The 22878-nt window shown below is 36.4% G+C and overlaps 1 protein-coding gene across 13 annotated transcripts in view; it reads left to right on the top strand.

Annotated features, from left to right (window-relative positions):
• PTBP3 (polypyrimidine tract binding protein 3) overlaps positions 1 to 22878 on the top strand; it is a 103748-nt gene that overhangs the window by 46638 nt on the left and 34232 nt on the right. For 7 of the 13 annotated variants that reach the window (XM_070518994.1, XM_070518997.1, XM_070518991.1 and 4 more), the window contains 2 exons: positions 14040 to 14186; positions 22656 to 22820. In XM_070518994.1, the coding sequence (XP_070375095.1) occupies positions 14052 to 14186; positions 22656 to 22820 (300 nt within the window). In that variant the 5' untranslated portion in view covers positions 14040 to 14051. Of the gene's footprint in view, positions 1 to 10191; positions 10362 to 14039; positions 14187 to 22655; positions 22821 to 22878 lie in introns of all 13 variants that reach the window. The other 6 variants (XM_070518984.1, XM_070518985.1, XM_070518986.1 and 3 more) reach the window with 1 other exon arrangement.

Consider the following 22878-nt stretch of genomic DNA (forward strand, 5'->3'; position numbering starts at 1 on the left):
AACAAATATTAAAAGTAGCCAGAGGAAAATAGTTACATTGTATTCAGAGGAACAATGATAAGAATGATGAGAGATTTCTTGCCTGAAGCTGTTTCAAGCCACAAGACAATGGAGCAACATCTTTAAAGTGCTGAAAATAAATGCTATCAAACTGGAATTCTAAATCCAGCTTAAAATATTTTTCAAAAATGAAGTTAAAGCCTTCTTTACAGCACTAAGAGCTGAGAGCATTTGTTAGTAACAGAGTTATTTCACAACGGGGTAAAGGAAATTCTTCAGGCTTGAAGAAAATGATGCCAGGTGGAAACTTGGGTCTCCGCAAAGTGGTAAATTTGTCGATATGTAACTTTTCTCCCTCATTTTTTGAATTAATTTAAGATAATTGAGGGAGGATTCTGGGAATATGAAGGAGTAAGGAGTACCAGGAATCCGTCTCCCTACCTACACAACAATTGCACTGGCAGAATCTTGTCTGCAAGTAATTTGGAATTCTGGAGCTATTGAGGGCCTGCAAGTTCCAGGGGAAGACTTAGATGGTAAATTGTGGTTAATTTTGGCCATTTTTAGCTCTTAGCACAGTAGCAGCTACCCATCCCCGACCCTCAGTCACATGGCAGGCAGCTGTGTACCTGTTCCAGGAGCAGCTTTCAACAGTTTGCAGGAGCCAGAGGCAAATAGGACCTTGTTCTCCAACTTTTGCGGATCTGTGTTCTGATTGCTAGTTGCTGCTGCTTCTGATCACACAGCTGCAGACAAAGAGACATGCAGCCATTGTGCTTGCATCTTCTCCTACTGTTGCAAGCCTCTCTACTCCCCCTGCACCTCTAGGGAAAATTAGAAAGTGGTTGTGCATGCCCAGGAAAAGGCTCAGAAGAAACCTGAGGAGACCTTAAGTTTACGTAGCAGGCTCATCCTTGGCACAGAGACAGCCTAAGACAATCAAAAAAGGAAAAATGATAAACAGAAACTGGAAAACCCTGGTGAAAGGGAAGAATCTGATTTCTAGAGTTACTGCATTCTCAAATGTAATAAAAAACGTGAATATAAACATCCAAGAAGCTTAATGAGCTCCCAGTAATGATGAACTCAGCAAGACCCACAGTGAGACGTATTATAATCAAAGTTTTGAAAGCCAAAGACAAAGAATCTTGAAAGCAATAAGAGAGTCGACTCATTCCATACAAGGAATCCTCAATAAGAATATGAGTAGATTTCTCATCAGGAACTTTGGAGGCCAGAAGACGGTGGGCCAATATATTCAAAATGCTGAAAGAGTAAAACTGTCAACCAAGAATCATATATTTGGCAAAACTGTCCTTCAAAAGCTGAAAGAGTTTGTTCCCACTAGACCTGCCCTTCAAGGAATACTCAGGGGAGTCCTTTAGGGTGAAATGAAAGGACACTAGGCAATAACTCAAAGTCATATAAAGAAATAAAGATCTCAATGAAGGCAAATACATGAGCAGTTATAAAAGCCAGTGTTATTCTAATGTTGGTTTATAACTTCACTTTTATTTTTTGTGTGATTTAAGAGACTAATAATGTTTTCAAAAAAATTAATCTGAAAGCTGCTGAGTCACTTGGTTTATAAGTCCACATTTTGTTTTCTATGTAATTTAGGAGACTAATGCATTTAAAAGAATTATTAGTTTGTGTTTATGGGCACACAGTGTATAAAGATGTAATTTTGTGACATGAACAACCAAAGAGGGTGGGGACAGAGCTGTAAGGGAGCAGAGTTTTTGTATGTTATTGAAGTTAAGCTGGTATAAATTCAAATTAGAATGTTATAAATTTAGCATGTTAAATCTAATCCCTAAGGTAATTAGAAATAGCTATGGAATATGCACAAAAGAAAATGAGAAAGGATACTTAGTCAAAATCATAGAGACAGAGATTTGAACGGTAGTTGCCAGGGGCTGGAAAAGGGGAGAATGGGAAGTTACTGTTTAATGAGTACAGAGTTTCAGTTTTACAAGATGAGAAGAGTTATGGAGATGGATTTTGGTGATAATTGTACAACATTATGAATGTATTTAACACCACTGAATTCTGCATTTCAAAATGGTTAAGATATAGTGAGTTTAATGTTATGTGTATTTCACCACATTAAAAACAATTGAAAAGAAAATATAGAGTGCTCCCTGTGGAAAGCTTTACAAGGTACATTGAGTAAAATGAGATAGAAAAAGAAAATAGAGTTGGATATTTAAAGCAAGATAGTATTAATATATTTCGAGGGTTATAGCATATGTGAAAAAGTTAAAATATAGGACAATAACACAGGGTATGATGAGGGAAATAGACATATTTCTTTGAGAAGTTCTTATGTTATACCTGGATGGTATAATATGATTTGAAGGTAGACTGTGCAAAGTTAAAGATGCATTGCTGATTTAACCCCAGAGCAGTCACTTACAAAAAAAGGCAAAGATTCCAATTAAAAAGCAGAAATTATCTGCCTTTTATGTGCATGTTATATGTGCCTTTTATGCATGACATATTATATTTTCTTGATAAACTGATCCCTTTATCACTATGAAATGTCTCTATTGCTGGTAATATTCCTGTTCCTGAAGTCTGCTTTGTCTGATATTAGTACAGCTACTCCAGCTTTCTTATGATTAGTGTTTACATATTTATTTTTTCCATCCTTTTACTTTTAACTGAGATTTTATATTTAAAATGAGTTTCTTCGGGCTGACCCCGTGGCCGAGTGGTTAAGTTTGTGCACTCTGCTTTGGTGGCCGACAGTTTCACCGGTTCTGATCCTGGGCACCACTCATCAAGCCATGCTGAGACGATGTCCCACATGCCACAACTAGAAGGACGCACAAATTAAAAATGTACAACAATGTACTGGGGAGCTTTGGGGAGAAAAAAAGAAAAAAATCTTTAAAATGCGTTTCTTATTCACATCATATAATTGAGTCTTGCTTTTATCCAGACTGATAATCTCTGCCTTTTAATTGGAATCTTTGTCGTTTCCATTTAATGTAGTTATTGACGTGGGTGGATTTAAGTCTACCGTCTTGCTGTTTGTTTTCTACTTGTCCTGTTTATTCTTTGTTCTTTTTCCTTTGTTTCCTGGCTTTCTTTAGATTATCTTTTTGTATTCCATTTTATTCATCATTTATTTATGATTTTATATTTCATTTTATTTATTTGTGTTTCTTGATAAATATATATATCTTGAATATATATTTACCTAATTACAGATCTTCAAAATACATAAAGTGAAAACTATTAGAACTAAACAGAGAAAGAGACAAATCTACAATTATGACTGGAGATTTCAACACTTCTCTCTCAGTAGTTGACAGCATAGTAGATAGAAAATCAATAAGGATACAGAATAGGGGTTGGCAAACTCCTATCCCATTGCTCATGGACTAAGACTGATTTTTACATTTTTAAATAGTGAAAAAGATGACAATATTTTGTGATATGTGGAACTTAGATGAAATTCACAAATCAGTGTCCATACATAAAATTTTGTTTGAACACAGTCTCACTTGTTGACATATTACCTGTGGCTGCTTTCATACTATGACTACAGAGGTGAATAGTTGGTACAAAGCTTGTATGACACACAACGTCTAACGTATTTAAGTGACTTTTTAAGAAAAAGTTTGTAGATCCCTTAACATCAAAGTTTTCCCCACTATCAACCAGCTTGACCTAAATGACCTGTGGAACAATCTCCCCAAAACCCGCAGAATACATATTCTTTTTGAGTTCACATGAAGTAGTCTTCAAGATAGGCTATATGCTGGATCCTAAAACAAGTCTCAATAAATATAAATGCAGTAAAACTATGTAGCGTTAGTTCTCTCACTTTATTCGAATTATATTAGAAATCAAAAAAGCATGATTCTCCAATATTTGGGAAAAATCTCCAATTAATTAGAAAAAGAGTAACACTTAACCCATGGATCAAATAAGAAGCCACAAGGGAGATTAGAAAATATTTTGAAGTGAATTAAAATGAAAACACAGCTTATTAAAGTTCATAGGGTTCAGCTAGAATTGTTCTTAGAAGGAAATTTACAGCTTTAAATGTTCATATTAGAAAATAAAAAAGTCCAAAATGAATTATCTAAGCTTCTAAGCATTGCATAGGCAGAGCAAGTTAAACCTCAAGAAAATAGAAGAAAATATTCAATATGAGAGCAAAAATTAATGACATAGAAAACAAACAGCAGAGAAAAATTAATGAAACAAATAGCTGTTTTTTTTAATAAACCAATAAAATTAATAAACTTCTGGGTAGGCAGAAAAGAGAAGATAGAAATTACCAATATCAAGAGTGATCTTATAGACATTAAAAGATATTTTTATGGACTGAATGTTTGTACACCCCAAATTCATATATTTAAGCCCTAATCCCCAATGTGATGATATTTGGAGATGGGGCCTTTCGGGTGGGGCCCTCACAGTCGGATTAGTGTCCTTATAAGAAGAGATATGGAGAACTACTTTTCCCTCCACCCCTGTCATGTGAGGATACTTTGAAAAGGTGGCTGTCTCTAAGCCAAGAAAAGAGCCCTCACTAGAAAGCGACCATACTGGCACCTTGATGTTGGACTTCTAGTCTCCAGAGCTGTGAGAATTAATTTTTTTTTTAAAGATTTTATTTTTTCCCTTTTCTCCCCAAAGCCCCCCGGTACATAGCTGTGTATTCTTCGTTGTGGGTCCTTCTAGTTGTGGCATGTGGGACGCTGCCTCAGCGTGGTCTGATGAGCAGTGCCATGTCCGCGCCCAGGAGTCGAACTGACGAAACACTGGGCCGCCTGCAGCGGAGCGCGCGAACTTAACCACTCGGCCACGGGGCCAGTCCCTGTGAGAATAAATTTTTATTGTTTAAGCTACCCTATCTGTCATATTTTGTTACAGTAATCCCGAGCAGGCTAAGACAGATATCAAGCGAATGTTATGAACAATTTTAAGCCAATAAATTTGACAATTTAGATCAAGTAGGCAAATTCCTTGAAAAACAAATTACAACATAACTGGTGCAAAAGAAGTAGAAAATCCAAATAGCCCTATACCTGTTTTAAAAATCAAATTGATAATTAAAAAGTCCAGGCTCAGTGGCTTTATTTGTGAATTCTGTCAAACATTTAAGGAAGAAATAATACCAATTCTACACAAACTCTTTCATAATATAGAAGAAGAGAAGACACTTTCCAGTTCATTTTATGAGGTTAGTATTACCCTGACACAGTAGGGAGGAGGAGGAGACTACAGATTAATATCCTTCATGAATATGGACACAAAAATGTTTAGGAAGGTATTATATCAGATTCAGCTGTATACACACACACACATATGAAGAGAGAGGAGATAATATATCATGACCAAGTAGGCTATATTCCAGGAATACAAAGTGGTTTAACTTTTGAAAATTAGTCAATATAATATACTGTATTAGCAGAACAAAAGAGAAAAACCTTATGGTCATCTTAATATACCCAGAGAAGGCATTTGAAAAAGTTCAATTCCTATGCGTGATAAACAAAGCCCTCAACCAACTAGGAATAGAAGGGAACCTTTTCAACCTGGTAAAGGTGTGAAACTACAAAAAATATTATACTTAATGGTGTAGGACGGTGCTTTCTCTCTGAAACCAGGAATGATGCAAGGGTGTACAATCTCATTATTTCTGTTGAACTTTGTGCAAGAAGGCCTAGCCAATTCAATAAAACTAGAATAAGAAAAGATTGGAAAGTAAGAAATAAAACTGTATGTAGAAAATGCTTAAGAATAACAAGGTTGCAGAATACGGTTGGTCAGTATACCAAAATCAATTGTATTTCTTGTATACTATGAATGATTAGTTGGAATATAAAAAATTACTTACTTTTTATTTATTTAAAAAAATTTCTTTTAAAGATTTTATTTTTCCTTTTTTCTCCCCAAAGCCCCGCGGTACATAGATGTGTATTTTTAGTTGTGAGTCCGTCTAGTTGTGGCATGTGGGATGCCGCCTCAGCGTGGCCTGATGAGCAGTGCCATGTCCTCGCCCATGATTCGAACTGGTGAAACCCTGGGCCATCACAGCGGAGCGCATGAACTTAACCACTCAGCCATGGGGCCGGCCCCGGAACATAAAAATTTAAAAGTGTTACTTGTAAATTGATTAATAATTATGAAGTACTTAGGGGTAAATGCGTCAAAGTTTGTGCAAGAAGACCATTACACTGAAAACCACAGAACATTGCTGATAAAAATTAAAGAACGCCTAAATGGAATGCAGAGAGATATCATGATATGTATGGTTTGGATGATTCAAAATTATTAGGATATGGATTCTCTTCAGATAAGTACTTTATTTTGAAAACTGCTATGAAACTATAGTAATCAAGACTGTTAGTGACAAATGCTGGCCATATTAATTGAGGAGCTGGAGGCAGGACTGACTACAAAGGGGTGCTAGGGAACATTTAGGGATGATGGAAATGTTCTTTATCTTGATTTTTGTGGTCATTTGGGTATATACATTTGTCAGATGTCAAATTCTGAGTTTCAAATGTGGATGGCTTTTATTGTATCTAAAGTATACCCTAATAAAGTTGGACTTTTAAAAAGATCCATATTTCTAGGATAGTTTTCCCAGTAAGATTCCTCTAGGTTTTTTGTTTTTTGTTTTTTTACTGTTTTTTTCCTGAGGAAGATTTGCCCTGAGCTAACATCTGTTGCCAGTCTTCCATTTTTGTATGTGAGCTGCCACTACAGCATCACCACTGACAAGTGGTGTAGCTCCATGCTGGGGAACAAAACCTGGGCTGCTGAAGTGCAGCGTGCCAAACTGAACCACTGGACCACGGGGCTGGCCCTAGATTCCTCCAGTTTTGAGAGGGGAATATATGACTTTGGAAAAGCTTCCACTTATCTCTTGGGAACATGATTAATATGTAGTAGGCATCCAGTGGTTTTCAATATATTGTTTAATAAAATACAAGATTTATATAAGCTAAGTATTTAAATGCTAATTTTCATAATAAAACTTTTGGGAAGTCTGTAGTGTATCCTTTTATACAGAGAATAATTCTTCAAAGTTATGTATTCAGTGCATTAGAATTTTGTTTCCTGTTGACTTTTATTAAATTATGGCCATATGATAACATATACATTTTCCATTTTCAGATTATTATATTTATTAAGTCTTTAGATAGAACCTTTTTTGAGTCATCTGGATGAGTAGTGCTTAGATTTTTAGATATCATAGAGTAATAAAATTTTCAATTAAGTTTGATCACTTGTTAATTTCGCAAAGAGGACATCAAGAGAGAAAAGTCACTATCACATACAATCATCATTTTAAACCAAAAAAGTAAAATGAACATAATTACCAGGTAAAACAGTCCTCCTTAAGAAAATCTAGATGTATATTATTCATCACTATGTATGAGGCATTACACCTGATATTTAAATATGTTATCTAATTTAATTTAAAAAATAGCCTCTTTCTTATATTCTTTTTACAGGAGACGACTCTGAGGCTGGGTTATGTCAGATAACTTGCCCAGAAGGGAATGTCTGGTTTCATGCTCTTAACATATAGCTCAGGCACGTTTATAGTGCAGAACAATTAACAACCTAAAGTAGTGATTTGTACTTCAGCATTTCTTGATACAAGTTTGTCACCATAGGTCTTTATTTGATAGTGCAACAAAAGCTCAAATAGCTGGTATAGATACAGTCACATGTCACTTAACAACAGAGATACCTTCTGAGATATTTGTCCTTAGGCAATTTCATTGTTATGTCAACGTCATAGACTATGCTTAGACAAACCTAGATTGTATAGCCTACTACATACATAGTTTCACAGAGATTATGACTATCTCTGTTAAAGAAACAACCTTAATATTCGTCCATTCATTTTGGAATATTCTGGGTAAACTGATAAAAGCCTTTGCCCTTAGGATCTTTTTCCAGCCTTGAACACCTTGTGCTGGTTAAGAAAGCACAAGGTGGTGGTGGTGGTGGCTAGCTCTAGGCCTACCCGGAGGGCGCAGAAAGGCACTCCATGCTTGGCTTTCACTCCTACCCAGGACCTGATGTTTGGTGTTCTAATCTAGTGACAGTGTTGTTATAATCCACATAAATCTGCATGCACTTTGAAAATTTGTGTCAGTGTCAAGTTGCTTATTTTTTCCTAGGGATGGTAAGACACTGAGATTTTTGTGATTAAAAAATATTACTTTTAAACTTTAGTTTGAATAAAACTTTTCCCTTGCTAGCTGTGTACAAAAGTGAATCATTTAATCTCTGAACCTGTCTCTTAATCTGTTAAAATTAGTAAGATTTAACTCATATTTTTGTGTCAACTCAAATGAGGCAGTGTAAGTGAAAAAAGTGTGAAAACTAGAAACTAGCAGACATTTTAGGTAGTTAGAAGCCTGTCAGGGTTTTTAGAGCAGGATGATGACATCATACACTGTTTTGGTTAGGTTGATATGATGTTGGATCAGTGTAGGGCTAGAGGGGGAGTGAGACCTGGAGCAAGGAAGTGCAGAAGGGGACAGGTCCTAAGTGAGGCTAGTGACATTGAGAATGGAGATGAAGATGTAATCAGTCATTTTGGAGGGAAAAATCAGTATTTCGTGATGATTGGTGAGAAAAGAGGAGGAGAGGAATATCTTGCCTCCCAGATTAATTTCCAGTAAATATTTGACTGCCTATTAATTTCCTCAGTGTGGCGCAGGCATTTGCTCTATACAGGCGCAGACCTCAAAGGACACCTAAGAATTAATAACGTCTTTTGGGTCTCCGTAGGATACTGCCTGCATTCACGAACATAAGAGAATTTGGGAGCAGGTGCTTATTAAGTCAGCCTAGTCACCTGTAAGCAAGTTGAGTTTTATGCCACAGGTATGGTACAAAATATTGTCATATAATTTTTATGAGGTTCTCATGAAATTTCTTTAGGATCACATACGTCTGACTGTAAAGTTCCTCTAGTGTTTAGAAAAATGAGAATTTTTGCCATTTGGAAATTTTCCTTTTAATAATGCTAAGTATGGTATTTGGTATTAAAAAAAAAAGGGTACTGTTGGGGCTGGCCCTGTGGCTGAGTGGTTAAGTTCGCACGCTCCACTTCAGCGGCCCAGGGTTTCACCGGTTTGGATCCTGGGCGTGGACCTAGCACCGCTCATCAGGCCGCACTGATGCGGCGTCTCACATGCCACAACTAGAAAGACCCACAACTAAAATCTATGTACTGGGGCCTTTGGGGAGAAGGAAAAATTTTTGAATGAAACTTTTGGCTTTCAGCTAATTTTCATTCAGTCTTACATGGTGCTATTCCTGGGAAGAAAAAATTTCTGAATCTTATGTACATAAATTTGAGTGTTCCTTACACATGTTAGTTCAAAACAATAGACTTAAATAAAATTTAGCTGTGAACTGGGATAATAGATGTCTTTATTTTATAGCAGTGGCTCTCAAACTTCAGGTTGCATCAGAATCATCTGGAGGACTTGCTAAAAAACACAGCTTGCTGGATCCACCCTTAGTTTTTGATTCAGTACATCTGGGTAGGGCTGAAAATTCCCATTCAAGGTGACGATTATGTTAAGAGCTACTGTTACATAATAAAGGTTAAGATTATCCTCGGAAACCATAATTTATCTTTTTAATACACTTAAAAATAAATTAGTAGAAAATAAATAATGCGTAAGAAATAAACTGTATTTACATAAACACAGCTCAAATAAATCCAAATTCCCATAGAATGTGATAAATATAAAATTTCTATTATAGTCTTTTCTAAAAGTTATTGTTCTTATTTATTTAATGATAGAACAACTTAGAAAAATATCTTTAAAAATACGTTAAAGACTTTATAAATATTCTCTATCCACAACACATAGTTGACTATTTAGAGGTATTTGATACCTCTAAACATGTAATTCGTTTACCTAGTACTTTTCCTTGAGGTTAAAAATCAGACTTTGATTTTTAAAAAACTTAATACCTGCAGTGAAAAACAGAAAAACACATTCGTTGACAGGTGGATGATTTTGTTTTCCACTGTCCTCCCTTCTCTCCATATCAGCCCCATAGTTTTCCTGAATTTCAAAACCTAAAATTCTTGGAAGATCAGATTTGACAATTTGGTTAATGTAGTTTGTCAACCCAAATTAGTGTCAGTAATTAAAAAAAAAATCTTATATTTTTTAGCGAATGGGAATGACCACAAGAAATTTAAAGGAGATAGACCTCCCTGTTCGCCTTCCCGGGTTCTGCATCTTCGCAAAATTCCCAGTGATGTCACCGAAGCAGAGGTCATATCATTAGGTCTACCATTTGGCAAAGTAACTAATCTTTTGATGTTGAAAGGAAAAAGCCAGGTATGTAATATTTAAAGGTTGACCCACAGTGCTTATCTCTGGGTGTTAGTGGTAAAGATGATTTTTTTCCTTGAATTTTTCTGTATTTTCTAAATTTCTCTCTATTTACATAAAGTTTCTAGGACAGAATTTTTCTTTTTTGTATGACAGGAAGCAGCAAACAAAAAGATTGACACAGGATACAAGATTCTGTTTTCATTAACTTGTCTTTTTCCTCCTTAACAAAAAGTATATTTTATATTCTTAGTTACAAAATGGTTTATGAAAATATCCTATGATGATCATAAGCCCCTCACAGAGAAAGAGAGAGGATGTAAATAATACCTTATTTGGCAAATTAAAGAACATTTGAGTTTTCCAAAATCTAAGTAGAAATGTTTAGTATCCTTTAGTTGTAGAATTAATATGTAGCTTCTTTAATAATTTGAAAGAGACTGTAAGAGATTCTTTAGTTCAGAAGTTAATAGGTTTTTCAACTTAAGATGAATAAGGAAACTTGCTTTTGTGGTGACCATGACAAAAATATAGTACTTGTCACAGTACTAATCCAGTACTTTCTTGTTCGGACTCAGACTCCACTGAGATGAATTCTTTAGTTCTTTCCTAGTTTTTGATTGTCCTAAAAATCTTTTACACAGAGCATTGCTGACAAGAAGAGGACAACAAATCTAGGCCCTAGTAATTTGTAGTACATCGTGATAAGTCACTGTGTTTCTTATGCTTTTCGTAAACAAGTTTAAGAAACACATTATAAGTATATTTTTATAAATAAGTAGATTGATTAATGTTGGGCATGAAAGAGATTGGATGATGATGTCTGATTTAAACACCTGACTTTAGTAAATTAATTAATATCCCTGTTTAGTTCAGATAAGGTTATTAAGATCTGGAGAAGTTAAATAACATGTCTTAGTATTTGGCTCTTGTTGTGTTTACACATTTATCTCACATCTTTTGGAGAGGTGCATGCACTTGCTGTGTATTTGAGCACAGTTACCACTATTGAATAATATGATTGGCGTGGTTTGAAAAGAGCCAGAATGGCCATGTCTGATGGCTGTGAGATGTCTAATGGCTAACCATGTATCATGTACATTATCATGCTTCATGTAGCATATCCTGTACGTTATGTCAAATGGCTGTGAGAGGCAGGAGGCAAAGTGACAGTTTCCTTTGTTTCTACTATTGGTTCTGGGTTTCTATTTATGTGCAGTACTAATTGACTTGTTAATGTTAATTGCTTGTCTTTTGATCATAAATCCTGTTTAGAAAGTATCTTGTTAATAACACACTTCAGCAAGAGATTCTTATATGAGTCACTAGAACCACTTTAAGGCCTAATCTTACCTGTGGTACTTGTAGGCGGAGTGTTGAGGGCAGAGTAGGGGTTATTTTCACCAGCCTTTTTGTGAGTAGTGACTTTTGGTTTTCTCTCCACCTCACAGTTTGAAAATTGATCCCTTTGACAGATACTTTGGAAAAACGTAAATAATTCCTTTATCAGGCTCCAAGTGGAAAATTTTGTTTCTACATGTGAATTTTTGGGTTATATATCCTTTCAGGGAAAACTTCTTACAACAAGAATTGTGTATTCCAAAGACATTGTTTAGCTTTTCCTTTTTGTGACTGATGTTAGACATTGAATGAGTTCTTTAAAAAAATTTTCTTTTTTTTGCTGAGGAGGATTAGCCCTGAGCTAATATCTGTTGCCAATCTTATTCTTTTTTTTGCTTGAGGAAGATTAGCCCTGAGCTAGCATCTGTGCCAGTCTTCCTCCACTTTTATATGTGGATCACCACCACAGCATGGCTGACAAATGGTGTGGGTCCATGCCCAGGATCTGAACCTGTGAACCACTGGGCCACTGAAGCAGAGCACGCTGAACTTAACCACTACACCCTGAATGAGTTCTTAACATTTAGCAAGGAGTTTACAGAAATATACTTTCTCCCCATGTAGTGAGTATTATTAGAATGTGGTTTACAAATTATTTGTTGAAAAGATGATTAACCACCATATAGTTAGGAAGTACTGCCATAGCTATTTTTGTTACCTTGATCATTTTCATCCTCTTTTTTTAAGAAAAATTACAAAATGTATATTACTGATAAAATTGGGTAATGGCTTTAAAGCATGTCATGGACATTTATACCTTTTAGATAGTATAAATGACTCAAAATCTATTTTGTCTTTTGAAGATGGTAGAGTTTCATTTGTTTACTGTGGATCAATTAATTAATGGTATTTGATCCACTATCATGTGGCTTACATTACTACTTCATAGACTATTGTTAGTCAGTTAAAGCATTTATTTATTTATTTGTTTTAGTTATTGAGGAAGACTGGCCCTGAGCTAACATCTGTACCCATCTTCCTCTATTTTATATGTGGGACGCCTGTCACAGCATGGCTTGATAAGCGGTGCTGGGTCCAGGCCCAGGATCCAAACTGGCGAACCCGGGCCACTGAAGCAGAGCACACAAACCTAACCACTACGCCACCAGGCTGGCCTCTCAATTGAAGCATTTAATTGAGTCAGCTGTGATATTTAATTGCTACAGTTAAGCATCATATTTAAACATTTGTCAAGGGTTACTCGAATATTTGCCAAATGGAAACACTTGGCAAGTAAAGTAACTATAAACAAAGAAATAGTTTGACTTTTCTTGTGTTCAGTGAATGTCCTGTGTTCAATAATATTTTATAAATGAATCATAGATGTTTTATATGTAATTTGAAGTGGTTACTATATGCTTGCAAGTTAAATGCTCTGTTGTAGTAAAAAAAAAAAGAATGACTTGTCTAACTAGAAATTTGTGTTGATTTGGATCAGAGGTTCTTCCTGCATTTTAAATTTGAGATGTTCTTATAGGTAGTTCTGAGAGCTCAGAATGATTAGTATATGTCTATATTTTATCTTCCTAACTAACCTTTAAGATAGGGTGGCAAAACCTGCTACCTTAAAGCTCTGTAAGTAGCCTGTTCCGTCACAGAAGTTCCAGGAGTCCTGACAGCTAGATGCAGCCGTATTGAAAAGAAGACAGATACCAAGGAGCTTCCTCCATCTCAGCTCTTCCTGTGTTATTCCTCAGATATCTAGGATTAGTACAGTGATTACAGATAGCAAACAAAGATCACTCGATTGACTCAAATCAGTGTTGACTTCATGTGGGAAGTTCTCCCATTTCCCTCATTTGAGCATCTGAGGCTTTGCACTTGAATGGTGTACTTAACTGTATTCATAAATAGCTGTTTTATAAGAAGGTAAAGGAGAGCAAATCGTTCTGCCCCATCTTTCTTTGAGAACTTTTTAGGAAGGCACTGTTAAATCCCTGAGAGCATCCATTTACGGTGTTGATGCACACATTTATTTTTGCCTTTTTACTTATTTGTAGATTTTAGAAAAAACAGAAATAAGAGGAAGACAAAAAAATTATGTGAAATCATTTAATCAGTTGGCAATTTCCCAGCCCCAAAGCCTGTATTGAACCCAGCTTTTCAAATGTTTCCAGTTAACATCAGTGATACACTTTGAAGCAAAAGTCTTTTCATCCCCTTGGGGGCAATATTATTTCTGTTGAGAATGCGTGAGTTTAGAGCAAGCTAGAATGACAAAACGGTTCTTAACTGTCTTTCAAAAACATGAGCTTTCACTTTACCTTCTTGTGTTTATTGCAGGCTTTCTTAGAAATGGCTTCTGAGGAAGCTGCTGTTACTATGGTGAATTATTACACGCCCGTTACTCCTCACCTCCGAAGCCAGCCTGTTTTTATTCAGTATTCCAATCACAGAGAACTTAAGACTGACAATCTACCTAATCAAGCTGTAAGTATTCAAGGCATTTTTAAAAATAGTTATAAGAACGCATGGTATAATAACGTAAAATTAATTTTGTATTTTTCAGAAGGGAAAAAATCATGTATTTTTCTTCATCTTGAGATGCTGTGTTAGTAAAGATTGTGTGTTTCTTAGCTGAAGGTTTAAGAATGAGAAAATAGTGCCATTTAGAAATATGTTTGAAGTTATGGTGTTAGAAATGGCAGATACTTAGTTTTTCCTTGAAACTGATTCCATGAGAAAAAAGAAAAAACTTGCGTTATAAATTTCTTAAAATCTCAGATCTAAAAGGAACTTCAGAAGTGAATCCTTTCTTTTTACAGAATATATAACATTTATATATTTAGAAGTCAGTCCCTTCTTTTTACAAGATATATAACAAAGACATTAAGTTGAGTGATGCTTCTATTGTAATGTTAAGTAACTGGACTTAAGACGTTAATAATAGTTTGTATAGATATGTTCATTAAATGATTTTTGACTCTTCTAGCGATGTGGAATGAGGAATGTAGAATGTCAGCATTTCTCACCTCATTTTCCAGTTTTTATTTTGATATAGTTCATGTTGAATCTTTTATGTCTCTCCAGGTTGATTTTTAAGTAGTTAAAATAGTAATTTGAAGTTTCTTAAGGGTAGAAAAATTTATCCACAAAGCAAGTGCAATTTAAGAAAGAGGTTTTTTATTATGTGAAGAGCATATTTGACCCCTGTACTCTTGCTCTAGGCAAAAGAACGCCCCCAGCTCTTTGATTCTGTGTTGAAAATCATTATAATGTAAGCTGCTGGATTTAAATTGTAGTTTTCTACATTTTTAAAAAGTGACATTTCCTACACATAATCCTTAACTTGTTCTAAGAGAAATTAGTGGCATATAATATACAAACTTAACAGTAAATGAAACATAAAGTTGTTGTTGTTGTTGTTGTTTTTTTTTTTGAGGAAGATTAGCCCTGAGCTAATGGCTGCCAATCCTCCTCTTTTCGCTGAGGAAGACTGGCCCTGAGCTAACATCCATGCCCATCTTCCTCCACTTGATGTGTGGGACGCCTACCACAGCATGGCGTGCCAAGCCATGCCATGTCCACACCTGGGATCCGAACCAGCAAACCCCAGGCCGCCGAAGCAGAATGTGCAAACTTAACTCCTGCGCCACCAGGCCGGCCCCCTAGATATTTTAAAATATAGACTTTTTTAAATGAAAAATTACCTTATAAATTAGGATCCATACTTATGGCAAAACATTCAAAAGTTCCAGAAAAGTGAAAGAAAAAAACCAAAAAACAATCTAGTTACCCCAAGATAACTGATTAACATTTTGCTAATATTTTGGTGCGTACCCGTTCTCTGTTCACGTATATTGTCTATTATATGATTTTACACCAATGGAAACCTAACGTTTTGAAAGCTATTATTTTTTCTCTATAATATATCATGGATGTTGTTTTCATGACAACAAATACAGAACTCCTTCTCAATTTTTAAATGACTGCTTAATACTCCCTTCTATGGGACAGCCATAATTTATCCAGTTTCTTGTTAATAGACATTGAGGTTGTTTCCAGTTTTATACTTTTACAAATAGTACTTTAGGATTGTTTTTATAGTAGATATCTTGGCACACTTGCAGCATTATCTTATTTGGTTTACATTTCTGGCAAGGAAATTGCTGGGACCAAGCATATGGGTATTTTATATTTTGGCATATGTTGTCTAATTTCTTTCTGTAGAGATTATGTGCCAATTTAGGGTGCCACTGACAAAGGATGAGCAAGTACTTCTTCTGTCTGTCTTTGTTAATATGATTGGTGAGAAATTATATCATACTGTTTACTTACTTTTCTTTGATAATTTATGAAGTACTTACGGTGATTCCTATTGTTTTTTCCCCATTTTTAAAATTGTGGTAATATATATATAATGTGAAATTTACCATTTTAACCACTTCTTTTCTTTTTTTAAGATTTTATTTTTCCTTTTTCTCCCCAAAGCTCCCCAGTACATAGTTGTGTATTTTTATTTGTGGGTCCTTCTAGTTGGGGCATGTGGGAAGCCGCCGAAGCATGGCCTGATCAGCGGTGCCATGTCTGCGCCCAGGATCTGAACTGGCGAAATCCTGGGCCGCCGAAGCGGTGCATGCGAACTCAACCACTCGACCACGGGGCCGGCCCCCATTATCCACTTTTAATTGTATAGTTCAGTGGCGTTACGTACATTCACACGTGCAACCTGTCACCCCCACCTATCTCCGGAAGTTTATCTTCCCGAACTGAAACTCCTCTACCCCTTGAACAGTAACTCTCCATTTCCTTCTCCCCTCTAGCCCCTGGCAATCACCATTCTACTTTCTCTCTCTCTGAGTTTTGTCTGCTGCTGCAGTTTTTAAGATATTTTTATACAGTAGTCCAATCTCTTAAGATCGTATTATGCTTTCTGACTTTGGTACCATGCTCATAAAGACCTAGTATGGTAAGATTTTAAAAAAAATGTTTTACCTGTGTTTTCTTTCCTTTTTTTATGTTTCAGTTGTTTTTATTTTAATGTTTAGGTCTTTGTTTTATTAAGAATATTTTGAGAATGGGGAGTGAGGGTAGAGCTTTGGTCTTATGTTTATTCCTAGTGATCAGTTTCTCCTGTGTCATCTTTTGAATAACCCACTTATTTATTTTATTTATTTAAAGATTGGCACCTGAGCTAACAACTATTGCCAATCTTCTTCTTCTTCTTCTTTTTCTTTTTTTTTGCTTTTTCTCCCGAAATCTCCCTAGTACATAGTTGTATATTTTAGTTGTGGGTCCTTCTAGTTGTAGCATGTGGGATCCTGCCTCAACATGGCCTGACGAGCGGTGCCATGTCCATGCCCAGGATCGGTACCAGCGAAACCCTGGGCTGCCGAAGCACAGTGCGAGAACTTAACCACTCGGCCACGGGGCCGGCCCCTTGAATAACCCATTTATTATCTACTCATGTGAAACTTGTCCTTTGTCGTATTCTAGTTTTCTATGCACATGCTGTGCCTGCTTACAACACACATATATACACATGGTTAGCACTCTGTGTCTAATCTGGACTACCTTTTGGGTTCCATTCTGTTCCATTCCTATTTCATTGTCCCTATGGCTTAATATATTGGAAGGGAATATATTAAGACCCTCTTTACTGTCTTTTCCGAAATTGCTTGATTGATATATTTAGTTTATTTCTCCAGATATACTAGAATCTCTTCTGATAACCTCCCCCAACACAATTGGAATTGGGTTGATTTTATAGATGAATTTGAAGATAATTAATATATTTATATCACTCGCTGATCCTTTTGAAGAGGAAGTTGTATTTTGTTTTCTGTCTTTCAGTAGTGTTTTTAACTTTCTTTCAAGTCCTGCATTTTTCTCATTAGTTTGATTCCTAAATATGTTAGTATAAGTCTTGAAGAAGAAATAAACAATTTAATAAAACTCTTAAAGATTGCATTATTCTAAAGAGAAACAGTGAGAAATCCCAGTTACTTGGCAACCAAAGTCAGCCCAAATGACCCAGTTTATTCTTAGATAGCTTGATTTCTTCCCTGTACCCTTTCCATTTTGTTACTTTTGTGCAATTTTTATGCATTGATGGTTGATAAAATATAATAGTTTTTCTTTTATTTAAAGTCCTACACCAAAGCTGAAGTCAAAATTGAAGGTACCTGTTTGCATATATAAAATGTCCCAGATGTCTTTTTATTCTGAGAGCCCTGGGAAGCTGATAAATTACTGTTGATTCTCTTTTCTTCTCTGGATAGCAAGATATCCCAAAACATGCCCATAACTTCTTTTCTAATTTATAAACTTACCTGCCAGAGGGTCAGGTGAATATCAATTATTTTTGTCCCTTGATTTAAACTAAAGTTATAGTTAAAAATTTTAGATCATATTTTGTGGGTATAGCATTTGAAAAATAGTTGTATTAATAACAGTCATTATTATATAGACAATTTTCCTTGACCTTGTGGGTGGAAGTTTATAAATCTGCAGATATGACCATGGAAGTATTTTCCTTAAAAAAATACCAAAATGAAACTTAGAATCTCTGCATTTTATTGTATATTCGTTTATATCTCAATTTTAAATGTCTTCTTCACATTAGGCATGTTTAAATTTTTTTTTTTTTTTTAAAGATTTTATTTTTTCCCCAAAGCCCCCCAGTACATAGTTGTATATTCTTCGTTGTGGGTCCTTCTAGTTGTGGCATGTGGGACGCTACCTCAGCGTGGTTTGACGAGCAGTGCCATGTCCGCGCCCAGGATTTGAACCAACGAAACACTGGGCCGCCTGCAGCGGAGCGCGCGAACATAACCACTCCGCCACGGGGCCAGCCCCTAGGCATGTTTAAATTTTACATGCAATATATTTCCTTCTCTCACCTCAATAAAATATTTGTTGGTTTTCTGATCATACTATTTCCTTTATTAATAGTTAATGTAACCATTTCAGAGTTTGTTGCTGAAAAATTTAAAAATTATCTCCCATAGTAGGAATTCTGCTGCCTTATAATTTTTAGCATCGGATACACAGAATATACGTCTCCTGTGTATCTAAAATATCTCTTTATATTAAGAAGCCATTTCTCATTTCTTTTTGTTTTTGTTTCCAAAGATTGGCACCTGGGCTAACAACTCTTGCCAATATTTTTTTTTTTCCTTGCTTTATCTCCCCAAAACCCCCTGTACACGGTTGTATATCTTAGTTGCACGTCCTTCCAGTTGTGGGATGTGGGATGCTGCCTCAACGTGGCCTGACGAGCGGTGCCATGTCCGTGCCCAGGATCCAAACCAGCGAAACCCTGGGCCGCTGAAGTGGAGCGCAGGAACTTGACCACTTGGCACGGGTCTGGCCCCATACAGGCTTAGTTTTGATAAGATTGAGTCATCCTAATCTAAGAGGAAAAGGAAACATTATTCTACTTAGAACCTCACTATGATGATGTCTTTTCCTAGACATTCTAGAGTTGTGATGTCCAATATGGTAGCCACTAGCTACACTTAAATAAATTAAAAAATAAAATATTAATTTCCTCATTTGTACTAGGCACATTTCAGGGTGGCCATATATTAGACAGTGTAGATAGTGAGCAGTTCCATCATCACAGAAAATTCTGTTGGACAGCACTGTTTTTTATATTCTATGTCTCTACTTACCTTTGTGTGTGTGCATGCACTGCAGTTATGCTAACTACCTTAATGTCCTCTGCTAATTCCAACCCCTGTGTTAGTTTTGGCTCTTGTTTTGATTGATTGACACCCCCCCCCCCCCGCCCCCCGTAACTCTAGGCTCAAAATGGAAAGTCTGGATTAGTTTTCAAACTTGAAAGCAGTAGAACCCCTTTTCCCAGATAAAATATTACTGGGGAGACCAGTGTAAAATAGATAAATTGACATATTTGAAGCGGGATTGGGGTGCTCACTGTTCCACACACTTGACTTCCATAAGAGCATAGTTTTGAAAACCAGTGACATAAAATATTCAGGAAATTATTCATATATTTCTCTCAAAGATGATGATGCCTTGGAAACTGAATATTGGACAGTGTGTGTATTGCCTGATGCATAAAAATCTGTATGTGGCATAAAAATGCTGCTAAAAAGTGTGAAGAAAGAGTTGTATATAGGTATAAAAGTGGAATTTGTTCAACTGTTAAGCATACAGAAAGTAAAATATTGCCAATTTTCAGAAAGAGACTCAGTGTTACTTATCATAGCAAAATGTTGGAAAACTGTTCATATCTCACATTAGAGAGATAGTATAATAGTAAACTAAAAATTAAAGTCATGAAAACAAAACGCAAGAAATGTTAATTTAAAATAACATACAAAGTAGTGTGATCTTTAAAATTGCAAGTAATCACTATGTAAAAAATGAAAGCTACGTTAAAGTGGTGGTATCTTTCATTTTGTGGCACATTTTACTGATTATCACCATTCTTGAGAAATGATAAGTGTAGAACAAAAGATTGATGAAAACTTGCGTTTAAATTCAATAATCATTAATCATGCTTTTGTCCTTTCAGTTTTTCCTTCTTTCAACTACTTTTTTAAATGTTTTTTTTTTTTTCAAGATTGGCACCTGAGCTAGCAACTGTGGCCAATCTTTTTTTTTTTTCCTGCTTTAGCTCCCCAAATCCCGCCTGGTACATAGTTGTATGTCTTAGTTGCAGGTCCTTCCAGTTGCGGCATATGGGACGCCGCCTCAACGTGGCCTGATGAGCAGTGCCATGTCCCCAGCGAAACCCTGGGCTGCCACAGCGGAGCGCACGAACTTAACCACTCAGCCATGGGGCCAGCCCCTTTAAATGTTTTAAATTTTGAGACAGTCACAAAATTAGAAAAGAGTTGTAGATACAATACAAACAACTTTTGATTTCTTGAGGCATTTGTAAATAAGGTGTTAATCTGGTCTGTCTTCATTGTTCAGTACTTTTAGTGTGCATTTCCTACAAACAAGGACACTCCTACACAACCAGAATACAGCGATGAAAATCAGGAAATTAACATTGGTACATTACTTCCTTCCAGTGCTCAGACCGCATTCAAGTTTTGCCAATTGTCCCAATAATGTTTGTTAGAGCAAAACAAGCATTATTCAGAATCACATGTTCTCTTTGAAAGTCCCGGCTTCCTAGTCTCCTTTAGTCTGAAACAGTTCTTTGACTTTCATGACCTTGACACTTCTGAAAATTAAAGGCAGTAAATCTTCTAGGATGTCCCTCGATTTGAGTTGGTCTGATGTTTCCTTGTTATTACATTCAGTGTATGTAGCTTTGACGGGAACATCACAGAAGTAACATTCTTTTTTTCCCTCATTGCATCATATCAGGTGGTACATAATTTCAGTATGTTGCTTTACTGGTCATGTGCTCCTCAATCACTTGATTTGGCTGGTGTTTGCCTGGCTTCTCCACTGTCAAGTTAGGACTTACAAAGGGGGAAATAAGAGTATTTTGGGGGAAGGTACTTTAAGGCAATGCAAGTATACTGTTCCTTATCAGCTGTCTGTTTATATCAGTATGGACTTAAGGTTTTTTCTGTATTATTTGATGAGTTATTATTGGTTATCATTATTTTGATTCTCAAATTGTCCTATATTTGGCCGACGGAGCCCCCTCAACCTGTCTTCTTTGTTCTTTTGGCATGTTCCTGTCATTCTTTGAACACTTCTTTGAAGTCTGGTAAAAACAACGACAATAACAACAAAAAAGATATACACTCATCTTGTGCTTTTCTTGCTGCAGCTCTGGAACTAGACATTTTTTAGGGCACCCTGGTTGCTTTTAGTGGAATATGATATTTAGAAACTTGTCAGCCTTCCGCTGTTTGGGCTCTAATGTTCCATGCGAACCTACCCCTCTGTTGAATTACCTTCTTACCTCATTCAGGCCCTCAGGGATGACCTCTTCACCCTGCTCAGACTGTCTTTACCACATTGGCTACCTACACCATGTGGACCCCTTCCTGCTGGTCCTTGGGCTCTGACTCTCCTGGCCAGGCTTCTTTCCTCTGGATGCCTTTCTTACCCTTCTCATGCTTCTCAGATTCTGATATCCAGCAGTGAGCCACCCCCACACGTGGGTAGATACCTTCCTTACCTTGTTTGGACTCCAGTTCTGCTAGCCAGACAGCCCTACCACATGGATGCTTTCCTTACATTCCTCGGGCTCTCATGCTCCATGCCAGGATGTCCTTCTCACCTGGACTCTGATCCACCGCAGCTCCTCTTCTCCATATTTACACCTCTCATATGCCACCCAAAGGCTTTAGAATGCAATTGTTTAGGGAGGGAAAAAGAAAAGAGACTTGATTGGTTTTTAAGTGGTCTTTAATGTTACTTTCACATTGTCTTTTTTCCTATTGTCGTTTAAAAATTAGGAAATAGGGGCTGGCTTGGCCCAGTGGTTAAGTTCATGTATTCTGCTTTGGCGGCCCCGGGTTTTGCTGGTTCAGATCTGGGGCGCAGACATGGCACCGCTCATCAGGCCATGCTGAGGTGGCCTCCTACATAGCACAACTAGAGGCGCTCACAACTAGAATATACAACTATGTACTGGGGGACTTTCAGGAGGAGGAGAAGTAGAAGGAAAAAAAAGAAGATTGGCAACAGATGTTAGCTCAGACGCCAATCTTTAGGAAAAAAAATTAGGAAATTAAAACCATATCCAAATTTTCCATCTTTTTTGCCATGTGTTTTTTTCATTTCTTCAAGTAAATTTAAGCACTTTTCTTAAATTATTTGATTTAAACATTGTGATAAGAAAGCAAATCTTTTGACTGAGCTGATTATAAATGGAGGATATGTGCATCCGGAAGAGAGTAGATATGTGTATTTTTATTTAACTATATTACTTATTACTTTACATCAGCTAATATTGAGGATTCTTATATAATGCTTCTTTTTAACTAAAAGTACTCATCTTGGATTGTTATATAGAGAGTCCAAGCTGCGCTGCAGGCTGTCAGTGCTGTCCAGTCGGGAAGTCTGGCCCTTCCTGGAGCTCCTACCAATGAAGGCACAGTCCTGCCTGGGCAGAGCCCTGTGCTCCGAATCATTATTGAAAACCTCTTTTACCCTGTCACTCTGGAAGTTCTCCATCAGGTAAGGAGGAGCGCTCGTGACAGCAGTCAAATGGAACCTTTGTAACTTTGGATGTTTC

Source organism: Equus asinus, chromosome 10 (assembly GCF_041296235.1).
Source record: "Equus asinus isolate D_3611 breed Donkey chromosome 10, EquAss-T2T_v2, whole genome shotgun sequence".
In the NCBI taxonomy this organism is placed as follows: domain Eukaryota; kingdom Metazoa; phylum Chordata; class Mammalia; order Perissodactyla; family Equidae; genus Equus; species Equus asinus.